At 41.8% G+C, this 19,275-nt stretch overlaps 2 protein-coding genes across 4 annotated transcripts in view; both read left to right on the plus strand.

Annotated features, from left to right (window-relative positions):
• LOC126383994 (cytochrome c oxidase subunit 6B1-like) lies at positions 1-5,408 on the plus strand. The gene is made up of 4 exons (XM_050034788.1): positions 1-57; positions 743-866; positions 1,912-2,012; positions 5,256-5,408. Exons 2-4 carry the CDS (start codon positions 761-763, stop codon positions 5,307-5,309), a joined length of 261 nt encoding a protein of 86 aa, XP_049890745.1. The 5' UTR covers positions 1-57; positions 743-760; the 3' UTR covers positions 5,310-5,408.
• Positions 5,409-8,801: 3,393 nt separating this feature from the next.
• Positions 8,802-19,275, plus strand: part of slc2a3a (solute carrier family 2 member 3a) — a 34,143-nt gene continuing 23,669 nt past the window's right edge. For 2 of the 3 annotated variants that reach the window (XM_050034969.1, XM_050034971.1), the window contains exons 1-2: positions 8,802-9,090; positions 9,396-9,520. In XM_050034969.1, coding sequence (XP_049890926.1) covers positions 9,509-9,520 — 12 coding nt within the window. In that variant the 5' untranslated portion in view covers positions 8,802-9,090; positions 9,396-9,508. Of the gene's footprint in view, positions 9,206-9,395; positions 9,521-19,275 lie in introns of all 3 variants that reach the window. The other variant, XM_050034970.1, reaches the window with a different exon arrangement.

A 19,275-nucleotide genomic window follows, 5' to 3' on the forward strand; every position in this document is an offset into this window, starting at 1 on the left:
CCCTTCAGACCGGAGGACACTGGGCGTTGAGATTATAGCGGAATTTCTCTGTAAAAGGTAAACAGTGTTTCTCAAGAATTACATGCCTTCTGCTTCATTAGTACGTAGTTAATTATTGCTTTTAAATGTATTTAGTTCATTCATTTATGTGTTTATCTCTGGCAGACGGGTTAGAAGTAAGAAGCATCATCACACGCTCAGTGACACCTGCCAGGCTTAGCGTTGATTTATCTATATTTATCCCTGAAGGCTAACAGTGAGCAGGCTTGTAATTGTGACGGTTGTCGTGATTTATAATAATATGTACCCTATTTATTTACTGACAGCTAATTATTAGCTTAAACAGTCGCTGTCATTAATAATAATGCACTATTCGCGGCTAATGTGTGCCAATGTGCATGACAGCGTTCAGTTATCTATTGTACGTTATGCAGAGGTGATATGCCAAACTCCATTTGTAAAAGTGGTGTGTTTTTAATATTCCCTGTGCGAGTGCGATACACACCTCGTAGAGCACAATTAAAGGTATCTCACTACTCAGGAGCATCATCTGGTAAATTCGGCACCCAACACATTTATCAAAACTTAATAGTTGGTGATCAGTGCCATCCAGTGCCCTGGACAGTGTGTTTTGAGGATTAAAAATGCCTCCTCTTGTACTGCAGACACACTTTCTTTTTGCAGGGTCCAGTCAGTGTGATTACAGTTTGGAGTGGATAACACATTTTCTTGTCCTCTGCAGAAATCCAGCAGCTTGAAGATGTCTGAGCAGATGGAGGAGAAGATCAAGAACTACAGGACAGCTCCATTTGACGCCCGCTTCCCCAACACCAACCAGACCCGCAACTGTTTCCAGAACTATCTGGGTAAACAAGACAATTTACCTCTCTCTCATAGATCTAGTTCATAAAGTCTGGGCGCTGTCAAGGCAGTTTAAGATTGATGTGATCCTTGATTTGATCCTGTTCTTGTGTCACACTATTACTGGGCAGTTCCTCTGTTTTCACTCATATCATGTTGAATCCAACGTCAGCTTTTAACCAAGACAAGTGAAAATGGACGCAAGTCACATCTACCTCAGCTTTGCTCTAAAGCTTTGTCTGCGTGTCTTAACATATACATATTGTTTGATGATTGTGTGAATGGAGGAGCTGGGCTTTAACTGCAGGTGTAAAGTCAAACTGAAAAAGGATATTGGATATTTAATCTTGCTCCCAAAAAAATAATTTGATTAAACATTTTTATACTTCGTCTTATCATATATTCTCGGATGTTTTTATCTGCAGAATATTCTTATTTTAAAAAGTAATCTGGTGAGGCTGACAAACCTGACACTGACACAAATCCTGTTAAACACCTACCAAAAACCTGTCAAATTTGTCAGGTAAAAAATATCTAGACTTCAGTATTGAAATCAAAGCTGTGTTGCAACTGCTGCCTCTGGAACTCAAAGAACACAGAGACTGAATACATTGCACATTTCCTGCTGTGCCAAAGGTCAGTATGATGTTTGTAGCAGCCAGCTGAAGAGGTGTTACAACTCTATTTCTGTCTCAGCCTTCTTCTGCATCAAATTATTATGTTTCAGGGGGACGATTAGTGTCACAGCTCCATTTTGAAGATGTGATAGTAGCTGTATTTCAGCTTCATGTCAAGCATTTCAAGCGTCCTTGATGGATGGGCTGTTTGTTCACTCATCTTCAGCTCTGCCCCCCTTTTGATTTTCAAAGTAACATAGCTATACTCATGGAGTTTGATTGTAATTTCAACTGTATTTAAGGTACAGAAAGCGTTGATTCTTTGGGTTTTAAATAAGAATGGCTTTCTCTGATTAGCAGTCATCTCTGGGATCTCAGCTGGCTGTTTATTTCCTGCTCTGGCATCTCTTCTTTCTCTCTGTGTTATCTGCAGATTTCCACAGATGTAACAAAGCTCTGTCCGCCAAAGACCAGGACACGGCTCCCTGCGATTGGTACAAGAGGGTCTACAAGAGCCTCTGCCCTATGAGCTGGGTAAGTTACACCAAATACTGACTGTTTTCATCATTTAAAGGAATACTTCAGCCCCCCAAATGATCACTAGTGTATCAATTATTCAGCCCATGTTATGTTGAATTTGTAAAGAAAATTCTTTTTTTCTCCCACGCCTCCACAATGAACCAAGGGTCCAAAAACAGAGTGATAAAATAGGTTTATCAACAGCAAAACTATATCAAAACATCCATTTACCAACTCTCAAGTAGCTCTTGTAGTATAATCCAAGTCTCATTTGTCCAGTCATATTCTCAGTACTTTCCAAACAGACAGACCTTTCTGATGAGGAACTGAGCCGAAAGTCAGTGTTATCTGTAGTGATGGCCAAATGAAGCCTCATGAAGCATTTTCTTTATTTTATGATCCCACTAGATGGCGCTCTTGGTTTAAAGAGAGAGACTCAAAGAATGGCAATTTAGTGTGCTTTCAACTTTTTGTTGAAGAAAAAGCGCCATCTAGTGGGCTTATAAGATGAAGAAAGTGCTTCATGAGGCTTCATTTGGCCATCTCTAGTTATCTGAGCTCTCTTTAAAGCCAGACTCCATCAACAAAACCAGTGATTTTACCTCTCCGAACACGGTCTATGGCTCCACCAGTTAGTTAGTTGGTGTTATAGTGTGACTGTGGTGTTTTAAAGGGTTAGTTTGGACTCACCAACACAGTCACATAAAAATAGTTACACAATAACACAAACAACTAACTGATCAAGGTAGTGGTAAGCTGTGTTTACACTACAAGCAACAAAGAAACAGCTTAGCCAGATACATCACAGAGTCTCCATTTATGTGTTGCTCAAGCACTTGTCGATTCAGATAAATCATCCTGGCTTGTGTGTGTCTGCTCCTTAAAACAAGGATTCTGGGCTAAATGTCATCTAAAGTTTGTATTTGGTCAAAAACATGTTTATGCTTTTAAGCCCCATTTTAATATCACATTTTACCACCCTATTGCATCTCCATGTCTCCATCCAGCAACGGACAGAAAGCTAGCATGACATCAGCTAACTCAGCTAAATAGCAGAGCACCACAGCTAGAAACAAAAACATATGATTGGTTGACATTTCAGCACATCATTGGAGTGCTGAAAAAAGTTGAGGCCAGCTTAGCTTTGATTTGTAGTCACACCAGTACACAGTGACAGGTGTCAGGAGTCAGTTTGTAGCGTCATGTCGCTGGCTTCCTTTAAATATGATCTATAGCCTGTTGCTGTATTGCTCTGAGTGTGAACACAGCATAAGACCAGAAGCTTCTGTGTTCATCCATCCATTCATCCATTTTCATCCACTTACCTGGGGTTGGATCACGGGGCAGCAGGTCAAGCAAAGCACCCCAGGCATCCCTCTCTCAGCAACGCTGGACGCCAAGGCGTTCCCAGACTTGTGACGACGAGATATGTAATCTCTCCTACCAGTGGGACGTGCCCGGAACACCTCCAACAGGAGGCGCCCAGGACACATCCTCATCAGATGCCAGAACCACCTCAACTGACCCCTTTAGACACCAAGGACAAGAGACTCTACTTTAAGCTCCCTCCTGATTTCTAAGCTCCTCACCCTATCTCTAAGGCTGAGCCCAGACACCCCACAGAGGAAACTCATTTCGGCTGCTTGTATCGGCAATCTAATTTTTTTGGTCACTACCCAGAGCTCATGACCATAGGTGAGGGTTGGGATGTAGATGGACCAGTAAATCGAAAGTGTTGGCTTTCGGCTCAGCTCCCTCTTCACCACAACAGTCAGGCGCAGTGCCCGCACCACTGCAGACACCGCACCAAATGACGCTTGTACCGTGTAATACTGCAGTACCCCCCACAAGACCCCATGAGGGATGCGGTCGTAAACCTCTGTGTTCACCAAAGTACAATTATTATTTAAATTAATTATTTAATGATTTTTAATCATTTTTAATCATTTAAAAATTGGTTGGAAAGGCTGTCTGTTTGGGAAGTGCTGAGCAAACAGCTGGATAAATAAGACTTGGATGAAACTGCATGAGCTGTGTGAGAGTTTGTAAACTGATGTTTTGATACAGTTTGCGGTCGTTAATGGTGTTCACCTATGACTAGTGATGGCCAAATGAAGCCTCATGAAGCATTTTCTTCATCTTATGAGCCCACTAGATGGCGCTATTTCTTCAACAAAAAGTTGAAAGCACACTGAATTACCATTCTTTAAGTCTCTCTCTTTAAACCAAGAGTGCCATCTAGTGGGCTTATAAAATAAAGAAAATGCTTCATGAGGCTTCATTTGGCCATCACTACCTATGACTTCAATTCATCAAACATTTTCTCAGTTTTTGGATTCTTCGTTCACAGTGAAGCCATGTGAGAAATGTTTTCCTCATGAATTCAACAGAACACTAGTTGAGTAATTAACATACAAATGGTCTTATAGGGCTGAGAGTATTAGTTAAACATCTGCTGTCATCGACTATAACACCGATATTTCCTTTTTTATTTTATCATCTGCACATCATCTTCATATTAAAACTGTAGAGGTGTAGTTGCATAATGCCAGACAGAGCATGTGAGCGGAGCGGAGCGGGGAGCGGAAGGATTTTGTGTTGAGGGAAGAGCGGCTATTTTTTTTAAAAGGTGGAGCAGAGCCTTATCTCTCACTCCAATTTCGCTCCGGTCGCTCATGCCCCACCCAGAATGCATCTTTGCACCTGTTCACACCCGCACTATTTTCTTTCAAAACTATGGAGTTTACTGTGTACTTCAGAAAAGAAACTGAGAAGAGAAGCAGCGGTACCTTGGAGAACGGTCCCTAACTGCGGGGAGAGGCGAGAGGGCTTCCCCGGAGGTCGGCCGCTTAACCCGGTCCGTCTCCTCTACGCTTTGACTTATTTCCACCCTGCCAGCGGTACCGTGTAGAATGGTCCCTAACTGCAGGGAGAGGGCTTCCCCAGAGAATCTACCAAGCTCATGTTTTATTTGTAAATAGAAGATTACAGGTTAGGGTAGTACGACGCAGTTTTTTTGAGCGGAGTGGTGAGCGAGTGGAGCGGGATAAAATTTATGATGGAGTGGAGCGGAGCGGCGCGAAGAATGCGCAGAACCAAGCGAAGCGGACGAGCGGCGCAAAGTGACAGGTCTGCGAGTGAGGAGCGGAAATTTTCACCTGCTCCGCTCACATGCTCTGATGCCAGATATTCATTTCTTTTTGACCTTAAGCACGATATCTTGGTCCTTTTTGAACTTCATCTTGCTCTGTCCTGCAGGTTCAGAAATGGGATGACCAGCTGGAGTCGGGAACTTTTGCTGGAAAGATCTGAACTGACACATTCCTCTATCATCATCTTAGTATCTTAATGTGAAGCATCTACTCTCTCTGTACAGAAGCAACTAAATAAATTATTTAATGTTACTGTGAACCTTGCCACTGCTTTATATTTGATTTTGAGTCCCTGCTCAAATTACCCTGGACATTAAACATACACATGATCAGACGATAAGAAAACTAGAAGGGCAGTTGGAGAGTGCAGACCTCCGCCACGGCCAAATGCCCTATCTGGCAATGTTGACGAAAGTGGGGAAAAAAAGTGCATTCACCCAATGATTCGGATCCGCTCCAAAATTGAATTGGTTCTTTTATGGCCCTACAGCTTTCCACCAAGTTTCATGAATGTCAGGCGGGTAGTTTTACATTAATCCTGCAAACCATATGAAGCCTCTTTGGTGGAGGTAATTAGCATTAACATATATTTGATATGTTAGAAATACTAGGAAGAACTTCAGGGGCTTTTCTTTTGAAAGTGACAGCAGTGTAGAGAGTCTACATGGTTACGTTGTCAGATCTGAAATATTGATGTCTTTAATCAGCAAGTAGTCAAGACTATGTCTGTTCACACAGCCTAACAATACTGAAAACAGCCTGATGGAGATGTATGAGGTAGGGTGGAGTAAACACAGTTATTTTGAAATAGATAAGTAGGAGAGGTATAAGTAAGCACCCCCTTCACCCTCCACCACCTTTTTGGCTTATTACTTAAAGGAATACTATGCAGGATTGTCAGTTACAGTTTGTAAACACACTTAACAGGGACAGAGAAAGTGAAAGCCAACCCCAGATTGAGTCTTGTTTGCCTTTTCCGGCACCATTTCTCTTAAACGCTGCTGCTTACGGCCTGGCATCTGGTCGCTACCTTTTTTTAAAGCCCTGACCTCACTTGAGTACTGTGGGGTAACACACTCAAAAACTTCTGCAACACAGAAAATAAGTAAATACAGGCAGAGGGCAGAGTCTCTGTAGAATTTAAAAAAAAAAAATCATTTTTACACACTTCAAGGGGTCATACGTGATGACTGACAGGGATTATTCCTGTATGAGTCTCTACAATTTTTTTTTTATATTTAAGGAGAAAGTGAAGAAGCTGAGGAAGGGGTTTGATACATTTCTCTGTTTATATACCAAAATATGATATGGGGGATAGCAAACATTTGAGCATAAGGGCTTCACAATGTGTACAACATACAAACATACAAAACCCTTGACTCTTAGACCCTCCATCTGCATAGGGAAGGATTATGAAATGGATATCATACATACAGAGTAGAAAGAAGTAACACCAGTAAAATTACAATATGAAGAAACAGAGTGTCAATATTATATAAATAAAGTAAAAAGTAAGTAATAGTGTTTGGATTAAAGAAATAAAGTTTTTAAAATACCACCTGCAGGTCAAAACAAGGTAAAACCATGAGACTAGATTTAACATAATTGTCAGTGCACAGAGTATAAATGAGACAATATATAAATAAACTGAGACAAGTAAATGTAGCCAAGCATCTAACCAGACGTGCATAAATCAGAGGTGGGCCCAGGTCATTGTTTGCAAGTCGAAAGTCTCAAGTTGTTGTGTCTCTGTCTGTAATTTTGGATCCACACGTTTTTCATATTGCAATTCATTTTCTGTTGGCCACCACATAGTTGTTTTTTTGTTTATTCACTTCTTGCACATATGCTCACACACTGTCTCTAAGTGTCATTGTCTGGGTAGGTCAGTTGAGTCATCAGCCAATTTACAAAGAACCAATGGCACAGCGACACATCTTCTCTGTCAGCCTATCATCTTACTGCTCCTCATTTTAAATATGGTTCTTTCTCTGCTGTAGTTCTTTCTTGCCACAGTCGTGCATGTCTTCCACCTCCGCATCACCACCTAGGCTTTATGGATTCATCAGCCTCATCTGCCTCAGCAGTCATCAGCCTCGGAGTCATCGGCCACCACCACCACCAGTGTCTGGACTCCATGGAGGGGATTTATCCTGCTGCCACTCAGATGTCCCCCAGTCGCAAAATATCTCCCTCTGGTGTCCAAGCGCCAAAGGTTTCTGTTAAATTTGAATCAGCACAAATCATATATTAATCTGTACACTCATATTCTGAATGAAATATTAATTAACTTCATTCTTCTGTCTCTCCTGATTGAAATAATATTTAGTGGTGCTCAAATTTTTCATTTCTCTAAAGCACTTAAATAACTTCCTGTCCATGTTGACTCTTCAATCTGAAATTAAACATTTATCCTTGACCTTGAAAGCACCTGTTCAGAAACAGTCTCACCATCAGGTCTATTTAGCAGCTCCTCTGAAGCTCTTCATCACTGACAGTAGAAAATAAACTCTTTGATATACAGTATCTCTGAGTTAAGGTTTTTCCAAACTCATTCTGGCAAAATTGAACTATGTGAAATTCATTGCATAAGCACCTTTACACAAACCTCTGTCATGCCCCATCAGCTGACTTTTGTTATTGTCTCCATGTCACGAGCAGATCACAAGACTGGGAGAACTGCAGTGTGTGTGTGTGTTATCTGACACCAGATGTATCCACTTTTATTTCACATTGATGTGGACAGTTGCCTCATGTGGTGGCTGTTCACAAACTACAGTATATATCCCATAATCTATTTATGCTAATGCATACATGTTACCATGGCAACACATATGCACGTCAGTGTGGGTATTTCCCCTGATTAAAAATAAGTAAAACTGCCACCACTGTATCCGACTCTGTGTACTTTGTCTGTTCATTAAGTCCATTAAAATGTGTGTCAGTGATCCTACAGTATTATACCCTGAATCATTCCTGTACAAGACACCTTTCCATACTGTCTCAAGAATCACATGAGACTGATTTGCGGTCTAATAATAGCCCACTAATGATGCTTACACTCAGTTATTTGTCTATGGGCTGTTTGACCATAAATATAAAAAATTAAGAAGCATTAAAGTGCTGGATGCAGTACTGGTGCAGTCATGGGAATGTGATTTCCCCACAGAGGTCCTGATGATGCAGGATGATGCAGAATGATGCAGGATGACAAACCCCCACAAGTCCAATCAAGGAGTTACCTGACAGTCAGGAAAACTCATGTTTACTCCTCTTGGTTCGTTTGCAAAATATCAGAGTGAACAGGAACCAAACAAAAACTAAAATGTAACATTGCATCATGTTTAACTCTCAGGTGAAACCATATGAGCCCAACCACAGGTGTGAGAGCACCCTCAGTAACGGACCGAGTTGCATCAGCATCCGCAGCATCAGCATCATCACCCTGCAGCTCCTGTCAAGGTCGCCGCGAGAGGCATCATGGGAAAGCGAGGAGGAAACCGTGGCGCAAAAGAGAGGGAGGCGGGGGGCGGGTGTTGGGGGATCACAACCATCCCCTCGCGACCCTCATAAGCCCCTCTCCTTACGCGCATGCGCCCACGCTTGCGTCAACTAAGCTGACCAAGTAACCGAATAACGCCTGCAACCATAATAGGACATGGAGGCCGCCTCTCCTTACGGGATGCGGTGATGATGCAAAAGAGTCACGGATGTCTGCAAGTAGAAGCGGAGGGGCGGGGTCACGTCACGGCATCCCAGCATTCCAGTTTTTCATAGGTTGACGGCGTAGGCTGGGGGAAAAGAAAAAATATAAAAACAACTGCGTGCGGGTACGTGCGGTTCACCTCGCAGCCGCCGTATGTGACGTGACGGATTCAGAGAGAAAAGGAGGGAGGCACCGCTGCAGCAGTGTATCATTGTCCGTCCTGTAGTCACGACAGGTGAGTGTCACTTTATTGTCCCGGTTATGCTGCTTTTGGATTTGAGGTCTTTCTTTAGGCGTGGAAAAATCCAGTGCTTGCTTCAGTTTGACCGACATCACAGACACAGAGAGAGGTAAACGGACCAAATATCATCCTCATTTACCTCCTGCTCTTTATAGCTGTAATATGCACTGTGAAATGCATGATATTTCCAGTTGTGGTTGAGTCCTGATGGGAAGGACGAGGGAAGCGGTCGTGTCCTGCCTGGCAAACCAGTAGGTACCACGGACAGCGCCTAACGAGGTTTGTTTCTTTTCTTGCAGCTGAGAGCGCCGGCGGGCGGGTCCTGCAAAGCTTTCAACCACCACCTGAAGATCTCCTCTCTGCAGCCTGGAGTGAAATTTAGTCCGGTGATCATCCAGATTGTTTCCAGAAGATGGAGGAGCAGGCAAGTGATTTTTTTTTATCCCCTTAATGTTGAGGCAAGCAATCAGGAGGTGATTAGTTTAGGGGTGGACTACTGCTCCAGTTTTTATACATGAAGTCATTAAAACAGTTGAGGGATTGTTGCAACAAGAGTTCACTGGAGCTGTGATTTGTGAATAATGCATGTTTCTATATGGAGTGCTGTGTGGGCGGTGTATGCCTGCATGTGTGCCATAATAACTCTGTGAGTCAGGAACACTGCAGATGTGTGCCAACACAGACACTATGTGCTGTAAGAGCTGTGATGGTTTTAAGCGTTCATGCTTGGTTTTTGGTATTGTGTGTAGGTGTGTGTTCAGTAGCACTGGCTGACTGTGAGTGTGAGGAACAGAGAGGTTGTAAATGTGTAGCGTTTGTTTGTTTCTCCTGTATATGTACAGTATGAGGACCAAAACTTTTACTATACAGCTGCAATCCAGTTCATAGCAGACAACATTTCTGCGCTGCAAAATATCATTGTGAACGCTGGATTTGATGATAAATGCATTTGTGGAAATTCTTAGCGTGCTGTTTCTATTTTTGCTCCAAGCTTCTAGCTACAAGACGCCTCTTCACTACTGAGGAAACACACTTGTCTCTCTTACTATGCTCACACACTCTACAGGTGCACATGTCAGCTATACGGACAAATGCAACATATTCACACCCTTTAAATCATTAAGTGATGTCAGTGATTATCTCTGATGCGTCATGTGTTTTGTCGTATCTTGCTGTGGTCTTTGTATACATCCCTTTGTTTGTGTGGTTATGATTGTTTTTATGTATTTTTTATCACTTTCTGTCCGACTGTGTGTGTTTTTCTCTCTCTCTGCTACACTCTGGACTCTGGACAAAAAATTGGTCTCAATATGATTCCCTCAAAAAAAAAAAAGGTTATACTGTATGAAGAGGTAGATGAGTCAGTAGATGTAGATGGACCAAAGTGGGTACGATTGCGATTTGATTGACTAATTAATTGATCAGAATCAGGACGAACATCTCTGACAGCAACATTACTGTATTTAAGAGGCTGTGGTGCACTAATTTTTTAAGGTAACATAAAGGCTTGGGTATCATCTCAAACTAGACAACCCATGGCATCCATTGATACCAACTATATTGGCATAGCTTGTCATGAAAGGGGCTAAATAATGCTTTGAATTTAAGTTACATTTTGGCGAGGGAGCAACTGGTATGGCCATTTGTAGAGGGGTCCCTTGAATGCTCACCTCAAGATATCCGCATTAAAATGTGTTGTATAGGTACCCACGAGTTTCCCTTAAACTGGAGAAAGCCTGCATTAAATGTTTAATGCTTTAGAATCAATGTATTCCTTCAGATTAAAGTTGTATATTTGTCTTTTTAAGGAAAGGAACAACCAGCCTATCTGAAGAGCAATGAATGGCCTAAGACATTAATGTATAAACAGACACATGACGTGAACTCAAACTGTTAACTCTACCGGAATTAGTCTATGCATGTCAGATAGTTAGTAACATTAGCTGTAAATAAGAGACCAAAGTTCATCAGTATGCGATTTCTTAACTCTCATATTGACATAGTTTTTCAACCAGCCTGTTTACTATAACAGTATAATAGAATTCTGGAAATTCTGAGAAAAAGACTGATGCTGAGTTTGTGGTAAAAACTAGTGATGGCCAAATGAAGCCTCATGAAGCATTTTCTTTATTTTATAAGCCCACTAAATGGTGCTTTTTTTCAACAAAAGATTGAAAACACATTGAATTGCCATTCTTTGAGCCTCCCTTTGTAAACCAAGAGCGCCATCTAGTGGGCTCATAAAATAAAGAAAATGCTTCATGAGGCTTCATTTGGCCATCACTAGTAAAAACTGTTCTTACAGCCAATATCAGTGGGAGGCAGACTCACGAACATGACCTCAGACTCCTGTGAATGTTGTCTAGTAGTAAGTTTGGTAGCACAAATGTGTGTCATTCCTGTGTCCCTTCATGGGTGTCCCGTTGTGTCCTGACTCCTCAGCAGTCTGCTGTTATCGCTCGTGCCAAATATTGACCGGCTCATCAATACACGACCCTCACGCACTGAGGGACCCTCACGCTAAAATCCAGCCTGAAATGTTATTGGATTCATCCCCCAAAACAGCTCGATACATTTACCCTTCCTCCTGGCATCACTCAAAAGTGAAGTTGATTGTCTCTTTTATAGGAAACGGTGCCAGAACTGGATGCAGGTCAGATGTAGTCAGTGTGTGTGTGTGTGTGTGTGTCCACACCCACATGCACCAGCTTTGCAGTACACTCACAGGAGCATTACTTTAGTTTGTGAGGCCATGTCGCATGTGTGCGTGTGTGCATTGAGTGCCGTGCCGTTGTTACTTTCAGCCTGTGTCAATAAAGCTGTCACCTCCAGGCTGTTGCCATGGAGACCAAGGAAGGGGGGGGGGTGATGGAGGGATATGGACACTCTTGGCTGGATGGAGGGAGAGAGAGCTTAATTAAGGCAGGAAGAAAGATGAGGTTGTTGTGTAAGGATAAAATATGAGTGTGGAGTTCTGGAAGGACAATTAGATGAGTCATGGCGGTCGTCTGATTCATGCATACTGTAGTTGTACTTGAAATGCTCGTAGGTTTGTTTTCCAGTTTCTTCATGTGCAGACAGCAGAGGAAATCCTATTTGTCGAGTGTCAAAGCTTAAAGGCCACACACAAGGTACCAGGGGGGATTTGTGTGTCCGGGCTGTGTGATTACATTCTGTCATTATGACACCGGTTTCCATAGTAACAGAGCATCTGTTCAGCAAATGTGGTGGGTGCTGCAACAGGCTGCTAACACAGAAGTTTGTCTCGAGCTTAATTACATGCCTTATGAAACATTCTCAGCCAGTATCCCTAGATTTGTCCCTTGTTTCTGCTCTTCTTGAAACAAAATCAAATCTGTATTATGTTTGGAGCAATGATATTAAAATGCTAGAAGCCTAATCAAAGTGAGATTGAGCTGAATTATGTCAATAATGAAAAGAATATTCATCTTTCATAAGATTAAAGAGGATTTGAGAGTTTTGAATGAAGGGTTTGTCACCAAAATAAAGCACTATTCTGTAACTTCAGTGCACTTTGGAGATAAATGAGATTTTCAACAGGAAAATGTTTAAACATAAATGTTTAAGTGACACTAAAGCAGCTGTATTGGTATTTGACCCACTCACTGTTGTCATCGATCCCTGTCCAAGCCATTTTGGGTGCCATCCTGTCATGTGACCAGTAATTTCTACTGAGTCACTGTGACTTGACAAAAAACAAAGCCGGACAAGGAGACAGACAGTCGGTGAGGGAGACAGAGAGAAAAGAGGAAGGTGAACTTCGGTGCAAATATAGCAGGAGCTGCGTGTGTGTGTCAGGGTTGACAAATAACTTTTGCAGTTTTCTGAGGCACCACAGTGAGTTGCGTTTAGGTCTCATGACACGCTCTGGGCTTTTTTCTTACTGTCTCCTATAATTAATTTTTAACTTGAGTGACGATGATGATTTCAGACAGATGGTAAAGGATGAGTTCAAAAATGTAATTAATGCTGTCTGGAAGTTAAAGCTGCAATCATCTGATTTTACTCATTATGAGAAGTACACATAGACTGTAAAAAACTGGACATCAGCCACTGTGACATCACTCATTGGTTTGTGGACTCTTGTTTTGAAGCCTCAAGTTTGTCATTTTGGCCATTTTGATCTTGGATTGGAGCCAGACGTGACCATGTTTGGACCAGAGGGTGGAGCTAGCCTCAATGCTAGCTGCTTGCTTGGTTAGCAGGGTACATTTACAGTCCATGGCTTACTATGATAATGTTAATGCTAATTATTGCCAACAAAAAACAGGCCTAAAACCAAAGACTGTATAATAAAGATGGGTGACATGACAGTTCCCGGAACGTGAAGCCAAAACTTCTCGATCGCCCCCTGGTGGCTGACAGCAGTGTAGTTCATAAACCCTGCCCTCTCCATGTTAGTGGAGGGGACATGGGCCACACTAAAAGTACACATCAAATAAATTTTCACAGACATGGTTCCTGCCATTTTGGGTAGTTGTCATCACACTGACGTATGTTCAAGTGTTCATTTTTCTAACAAAAAAAAAAAAAAAAAGAAAAAGTTAATTAGTTATTTGATGCTCTAAAAACGCAGTGTGATGTCATAATTGAAAGCTGTGCATGCAGATCGGTGCACTCGCCATCAGTGGTGCTACTTACAATTGTTTGGACAGGTGTTTGGGTGGGAATACCATGGAGATCACTACTGTGCAGACTCTGGCTCACCAGCGCAAGACGTCAGCTGCCGTATTCGGGATATTCTGGCTTCATTTTTGTACAGTGGGAGGAAGTGGACACGGGTTGTCCATCATTACATTCAGTCTATGCTTAAAGTAAAAAAAACAAAATGTACTTATCGAAAAAACTGAACACCGGACACCTTGGAGGGTCTTTAAGTCCAACCAAACGCTGAACAGACTTTTTCTGGTGACCGAAATTTTAAAATGAACTTTCACAAACTAAAAACTCACAGAAATACTGTTAAGGCTGGACCTATAATCTGTGAATCTGGAGTTTCACAATGTTTTTGTTTCCAAACCAACCAAGTCACTCTGGTAGTGACTTGTCCACAGATGCCACTAAACTGTCACTCAAATTGGCCAAATCTTTATTTCTACATGACCTGAGTCCTTAATAAAAAATATAACTGGGTGAGTTATACAAAAATTCACTCTTCATACAGTTGTCATGAACTGGTAAATTAGCTATAGAAACCAAAAGCATTTTCTGTACCAGTCTGTAAACATGTTTATTTCTGCCTTAAAGTTGGGCATTTTAACATGGGGGTCTATGGAGACTAGTCTGAGTGGGCGGAAGTTTGCTGCATAGATCAGCCTCTCATTGGGCGGAACGAGCCACCCGCTGAAGTCCCGCCCTACCACCTCCGGTTGTGTAGCAGTTTTCAACCGTTTTCAACACGTCCTTTACTAACTTTTGCGGTGTTTGATCTTGCAGAGATGTAGCCATTTTTTTTCTGCCATGGTTCGCGTCCTGTAGGCGATATTTTTGTGGGCGTGTTACACCAAAACCTGTTTTCCCCTGGCAATATTTTTGCAAGCGCACCGTTGCTGTGGCACCGCCCAGAACGATTGTGATTAGTTGAAAGAAATACAAGCAGCCGGGGCGTTTTTTCCTCCAATCTTAAAGTGAGAGTCGGCCCAGCCAGACCTTTCTTTTCTTGAGAAAGGTCTGGTGAGCGAGACTAATAGAGACTGACTCGCTCGATGAGCCAGCCTCAATCAGCCATTAGAGTAATTGCAGTTTTTGGCACTTCCGCATTGGCTTCATTTTTCAGCCCTGGAGACTGCCACTTAAGCATAATGATTTCTGTGCCACAGATATAAAATCTTAGTAAATAATCCAAATGATGTCATATTGGGGGTTTTTTACACGGGAAAAACACATCAGGAATATAGTTCTGAATATTGTCTTAGTCGGCTGTGAGGTTTATCTACCACTGGCAGAGAGTTGTTGAATGGGGAACCAGGGAAACCGGGGAAGGGGACCACACCCACACCAGCACACAGACAAAACTAAACAGTGGGAGGAAGACAGACAGGAACACAGGGAGGAGGAAACACATTGAAACACTTGGAAAAACACAACTTACTGCAGTGCCGTAACAATTTTACGTTTACTAAGGAGAAGGTACAGTACATCAGTTCTGAACCAGTATACCATAAATAATTTAGTATTTTTGAAACCACTTTGTAATTTGTCTTAATGTTATTAAGTTACTTTTAAGAAAAATGATAGAAAGATTTTAAAGACAAAGTGCCTATTTGGTCTCCATTTTAGATGCTGAAATACACAACAAGTGCAGATAAATCCCCAACGGTCTGTTTGCAAACACACTGAGAGAGATGTGGAGGCTTTTAGTCTGTGTGGGCTCACCAGATTATTGATCGCTCATAAATGTCACCTAAATCCTCGGGGAATGTATGCAAACGAAGGGAGGCAGCAAAACAGTGAAAAGGCTGTTTGACCAAAGAGAAGATTTCATTAACCTTGAGAGCCGGAAAACATCTTGCTTTTAGAAACATTTCACTGACTGAGTGGATGATTCATTCAATGAGTGCAGATGAATTACTGTTCAAAGAAGGGGAAGGTGGATTGGGTGGATGTTCACTCAGTGTAGAGGGTTTTATGAGTATGTCATATTCACTGCCTCTAACTTCTCTTCAAACGTTTCTTTACAGTTCACTTTTCAATTTTAGGTTGTTGCAATGCAGTGGTTAATGAGTGTTTAAGGTTTAAGCAGAAAAAACACTTGATCAGTGTTGGTAAAATATCATGTTTTGGCTTAAAATTCCAGATGAAGTCAACACAAACACAGCTGGAAATATTCTGACGTCTCATTAAAAATACCCTGTTTTGCTTTTTGTTTATCTCCGACAGTGGTCTGCAGCTGTCTGCAGTTTGGCAGGTGTCTAGGAGTAACACCCTCCACCAACCCTGTCCTCCCCAGTTTATACACAATCTGAACTATGCCTCTTTAAGAAAGTTGATATTATGCACAATTGACAATGACCCTTTTTCAGGTGTAAACACACTTTGCAGAGGTGAAAACTGCGGCTCCCCCTCCACCTTATCTGCCATTGTTAAATATCAGGATGCCTCCTTGTTTATTATCACTGTTGGGATCACTGAACTTCACAGATGATTTGTTCATTTGTGTGATGCAAAGTAGACTTTTACTCTGGAACTGAAACTTCCTTCCTTTCCATGCCTTTGCACAAATGAACTCCGCTTCCCACAGTCCTCTGTTTTTCACACCTGTGTGTGAAAGCAGAAGTAAGGGCGCTCTCTTCACTTCCTAGAGGACTCTTTAGTCTCCACTGTCTGATCAAAGTCTTAAAACAGACACTAGACTTTTCCAGAGGGTGCGCGGGCCAACCAGATATTCCTAGTTAGCTAAGTAAAAGCCCAGACACATCAAACTGACATCAAAGAACTAGTAGCAATTAAAGCCGACTTGTGCATCGCCTCATGTTGCCTGTGTCTTCGCCAAAAAGTTGCCCAGAACACACAGCAAAGACTACAGCCGAGGAAAATAACTCTCCATATCAGCAGACAGTGGACGTCTGTATTCGTCATTCAAAAAGGGAAACTAGATGACCGACAGGATGCTAGTTAGCCACTTAGCACATTAACAACACAATCCAATGTTGAAAGAAGACAGCATATCTACCGTGTGCTTACAATAATACAAGCAGTTGCAAACCATTTCTGCTAAAGAGCTCAGTGAATAAAGAAAAAAAATCTTTCCCGATATAACAAGTTAGTTTTGATCTCATGCCCTCTTGACTTTGGCCATTTGTTTACTTTCATCGCTTCTGTTTCTCTCCTCGTGCGCTAAGCTAAACTGCTAATCAGAGTGATTTCTTAAACCAACGGGCTGCACAGTCTCTGAATAAAGCCGACAAGGGCCCACAAGGGCCAATGGTACGGGACACACCGCAGAAACTAGGGAGACAGATGCTTGACCAACAGTGACCATCAGCTTGGTGTGTCAGGGCCCCAAGAACTGCTAACCAAAACAGAGTAGTAAGTTTAGCGCCAGAAGCTACAACACAGCCTGATGAGCTGAGATGAGATAAGATAAGATAAGATAAGATAAGATAAGATAAGATAACCTGCAACAATAAGAAACAAAGCTGAGTTCATTCATGTAGAGACAAATTGTGAAAGAAATCGCCCTGAGCCTCTCAGCATGTTTCAAATCCCTCTTTTGAATAATTCCACTTTGACCTTAAGCATCTGCCACACACCTATCTGTCTCTTCATCTGATTGGTTCTGTGTGGCCAACGCCCATCTGGTGACACTGAATCCTAAGAAGTGCAGCCTGTGCTAATATTATCTGACCTAGCTCTGATGTTGTTGTACCAAGGGCAGAGGATCACCTGAGGCCTCTCCAGGTCTCTCTACTGTCTCATATATCAGCCGCACATTCTGCCATGTCAGCAGCGAGTCTGTTTATTACTGTTACAGACATCAGCAGGAACAAAGACACAGTGGCCCAGTTTCTAATGCTGTGACCTAGCATGACCTGCCGGGAATTTCATAAGTGGGAGCAATCAAAAAGTGTTTTATTAACTTTGACCTTGATTGACCTTTAATAACTGTCCAGTAACCGAACTTATAGATGTTGAGAAAAAGCGAGAACAATCAACTTTTGTTGATTCGAACAAGAGTGGATATGAAAACGTAATCTTTCTGATAGCACTGTGATGTGTCCACAGTTTACCCCACATCATACCAAAGCTGGGAAAGACTCCAGTTCCCCATGACCTTGAACAGGATGAACAGTTTAGAAAATGGAGGAATGGCTAGGTGGAGTATAAAATATATTTATTATGAAAATTATTTTTCAGTTCATATTTTTATTCATCTGAATTATCTGATATCGATTCATAAAATACTGAGATCGATCTTTTAAAGGAATATTTCACCATTTCAAAATGACCATTTGTATTGTATAACAGTTACTTGATTACTGAAATTCCTTGTAGTTTTTCTCTCATGCCTCCACAGTGGACAAAGAATCCAAAAAGGCACTAGGCTGAGGCTGTTTCTGACGCACCAAACAACAACTCAACTTGTAAAATATCCCCACTTTGTCAGTGGACCCAGAGGCACCCTTAGGGGCTGTATAATGCACTCCAGGTGGTGGCAGTTTGTGACGCTGCCGACAGCTACCTCAGTGGAGCGACAAAGTCTGGGAGGTAGGGAGGTGGATGGCTCAAATAAGCTCCAGACTTTCACCTGGGTGGCGGTTGTTTGTTTCCCTTGTAAAACTAAAAGTCAATGGAGTTATTTAAGTAACACTAGTGACGTATGTCACATGACATATGACACATGGTGGGTTTTTTTCTTTAAATCTGAGCGGGGACTTTTGTTGCCTAAACTTAAGAAAATAAACCAGAAATTGAAGTGTTTTACCTACGCTTGCTGTAAGTTTATTTTGAATTTAACGAGCAAAAACTGTACTTTTCCTTTTCTTTGAAATGACACAACGCATGTAACAAGCATAAATTGACACGTCTCCCTGAACGTCCAAAAGTGATGCAGGAGGGTACCTAGTGCATCGCATTCTTACGTTGAGGTCCACTGACAAGGCAGTATTTGATGAGTTGGGATGAGAACGTGTTGAACATTCATCATGAACTGAGGTAAATGGAATCTGTGTTTGTACAAGCAAAACTATGTCAAAATAACTGTTAGCAAACTCTCACAAAACCTCTGCAGTAAATTATTATTATTATTATTACGATTATTTATCCAGTTGTATGCTCAGTACTTCCTAACATTTGTATCCACTAAAATATTATGGTTTAAAACATGTCAAGACAAACGTATTCGATTTACCTTAACTCATCTTTTAACCTTACTGTTATCCAAGTAAAGTTTGCTTCATTTTAAGAATCCCCTGCCTCGTATCCAGTATCGTCCAGAATTATTATCATTTTATTTTAAAGGAGCAATAAGCGAAATTCATCATTTCTAGATTGAAGGAATTAAAAAATTGCTATGTGAAGAACTAGAGGTGTAATTTCATCTGGAGTATAGCATGACCTCACACACCCTCTCTCTGTGTTGATCTCCAGCCCATTGTTTACAAGCCGGTCCGGCTGCGCGTTCATGTACGTTCAGCTTCCCAACTAGCGTTGTTTGGA

This window comes from Epinephelus moara, chromosome 22 (assembly GCF_006386435.1).
Source record: "Epinephelus moara isolate mb chromosome 22, YSFRI_EMoa_1.0, whole genome shotgun sequence".
In the NCBI taxonomy this organism is placed as follows: domain Eukaryota; kingdom Metazoa; phylum Chordata; class Actinopteri; order Perciformes; family Serranidae; genus Epinephelus; species Epinephelus moara.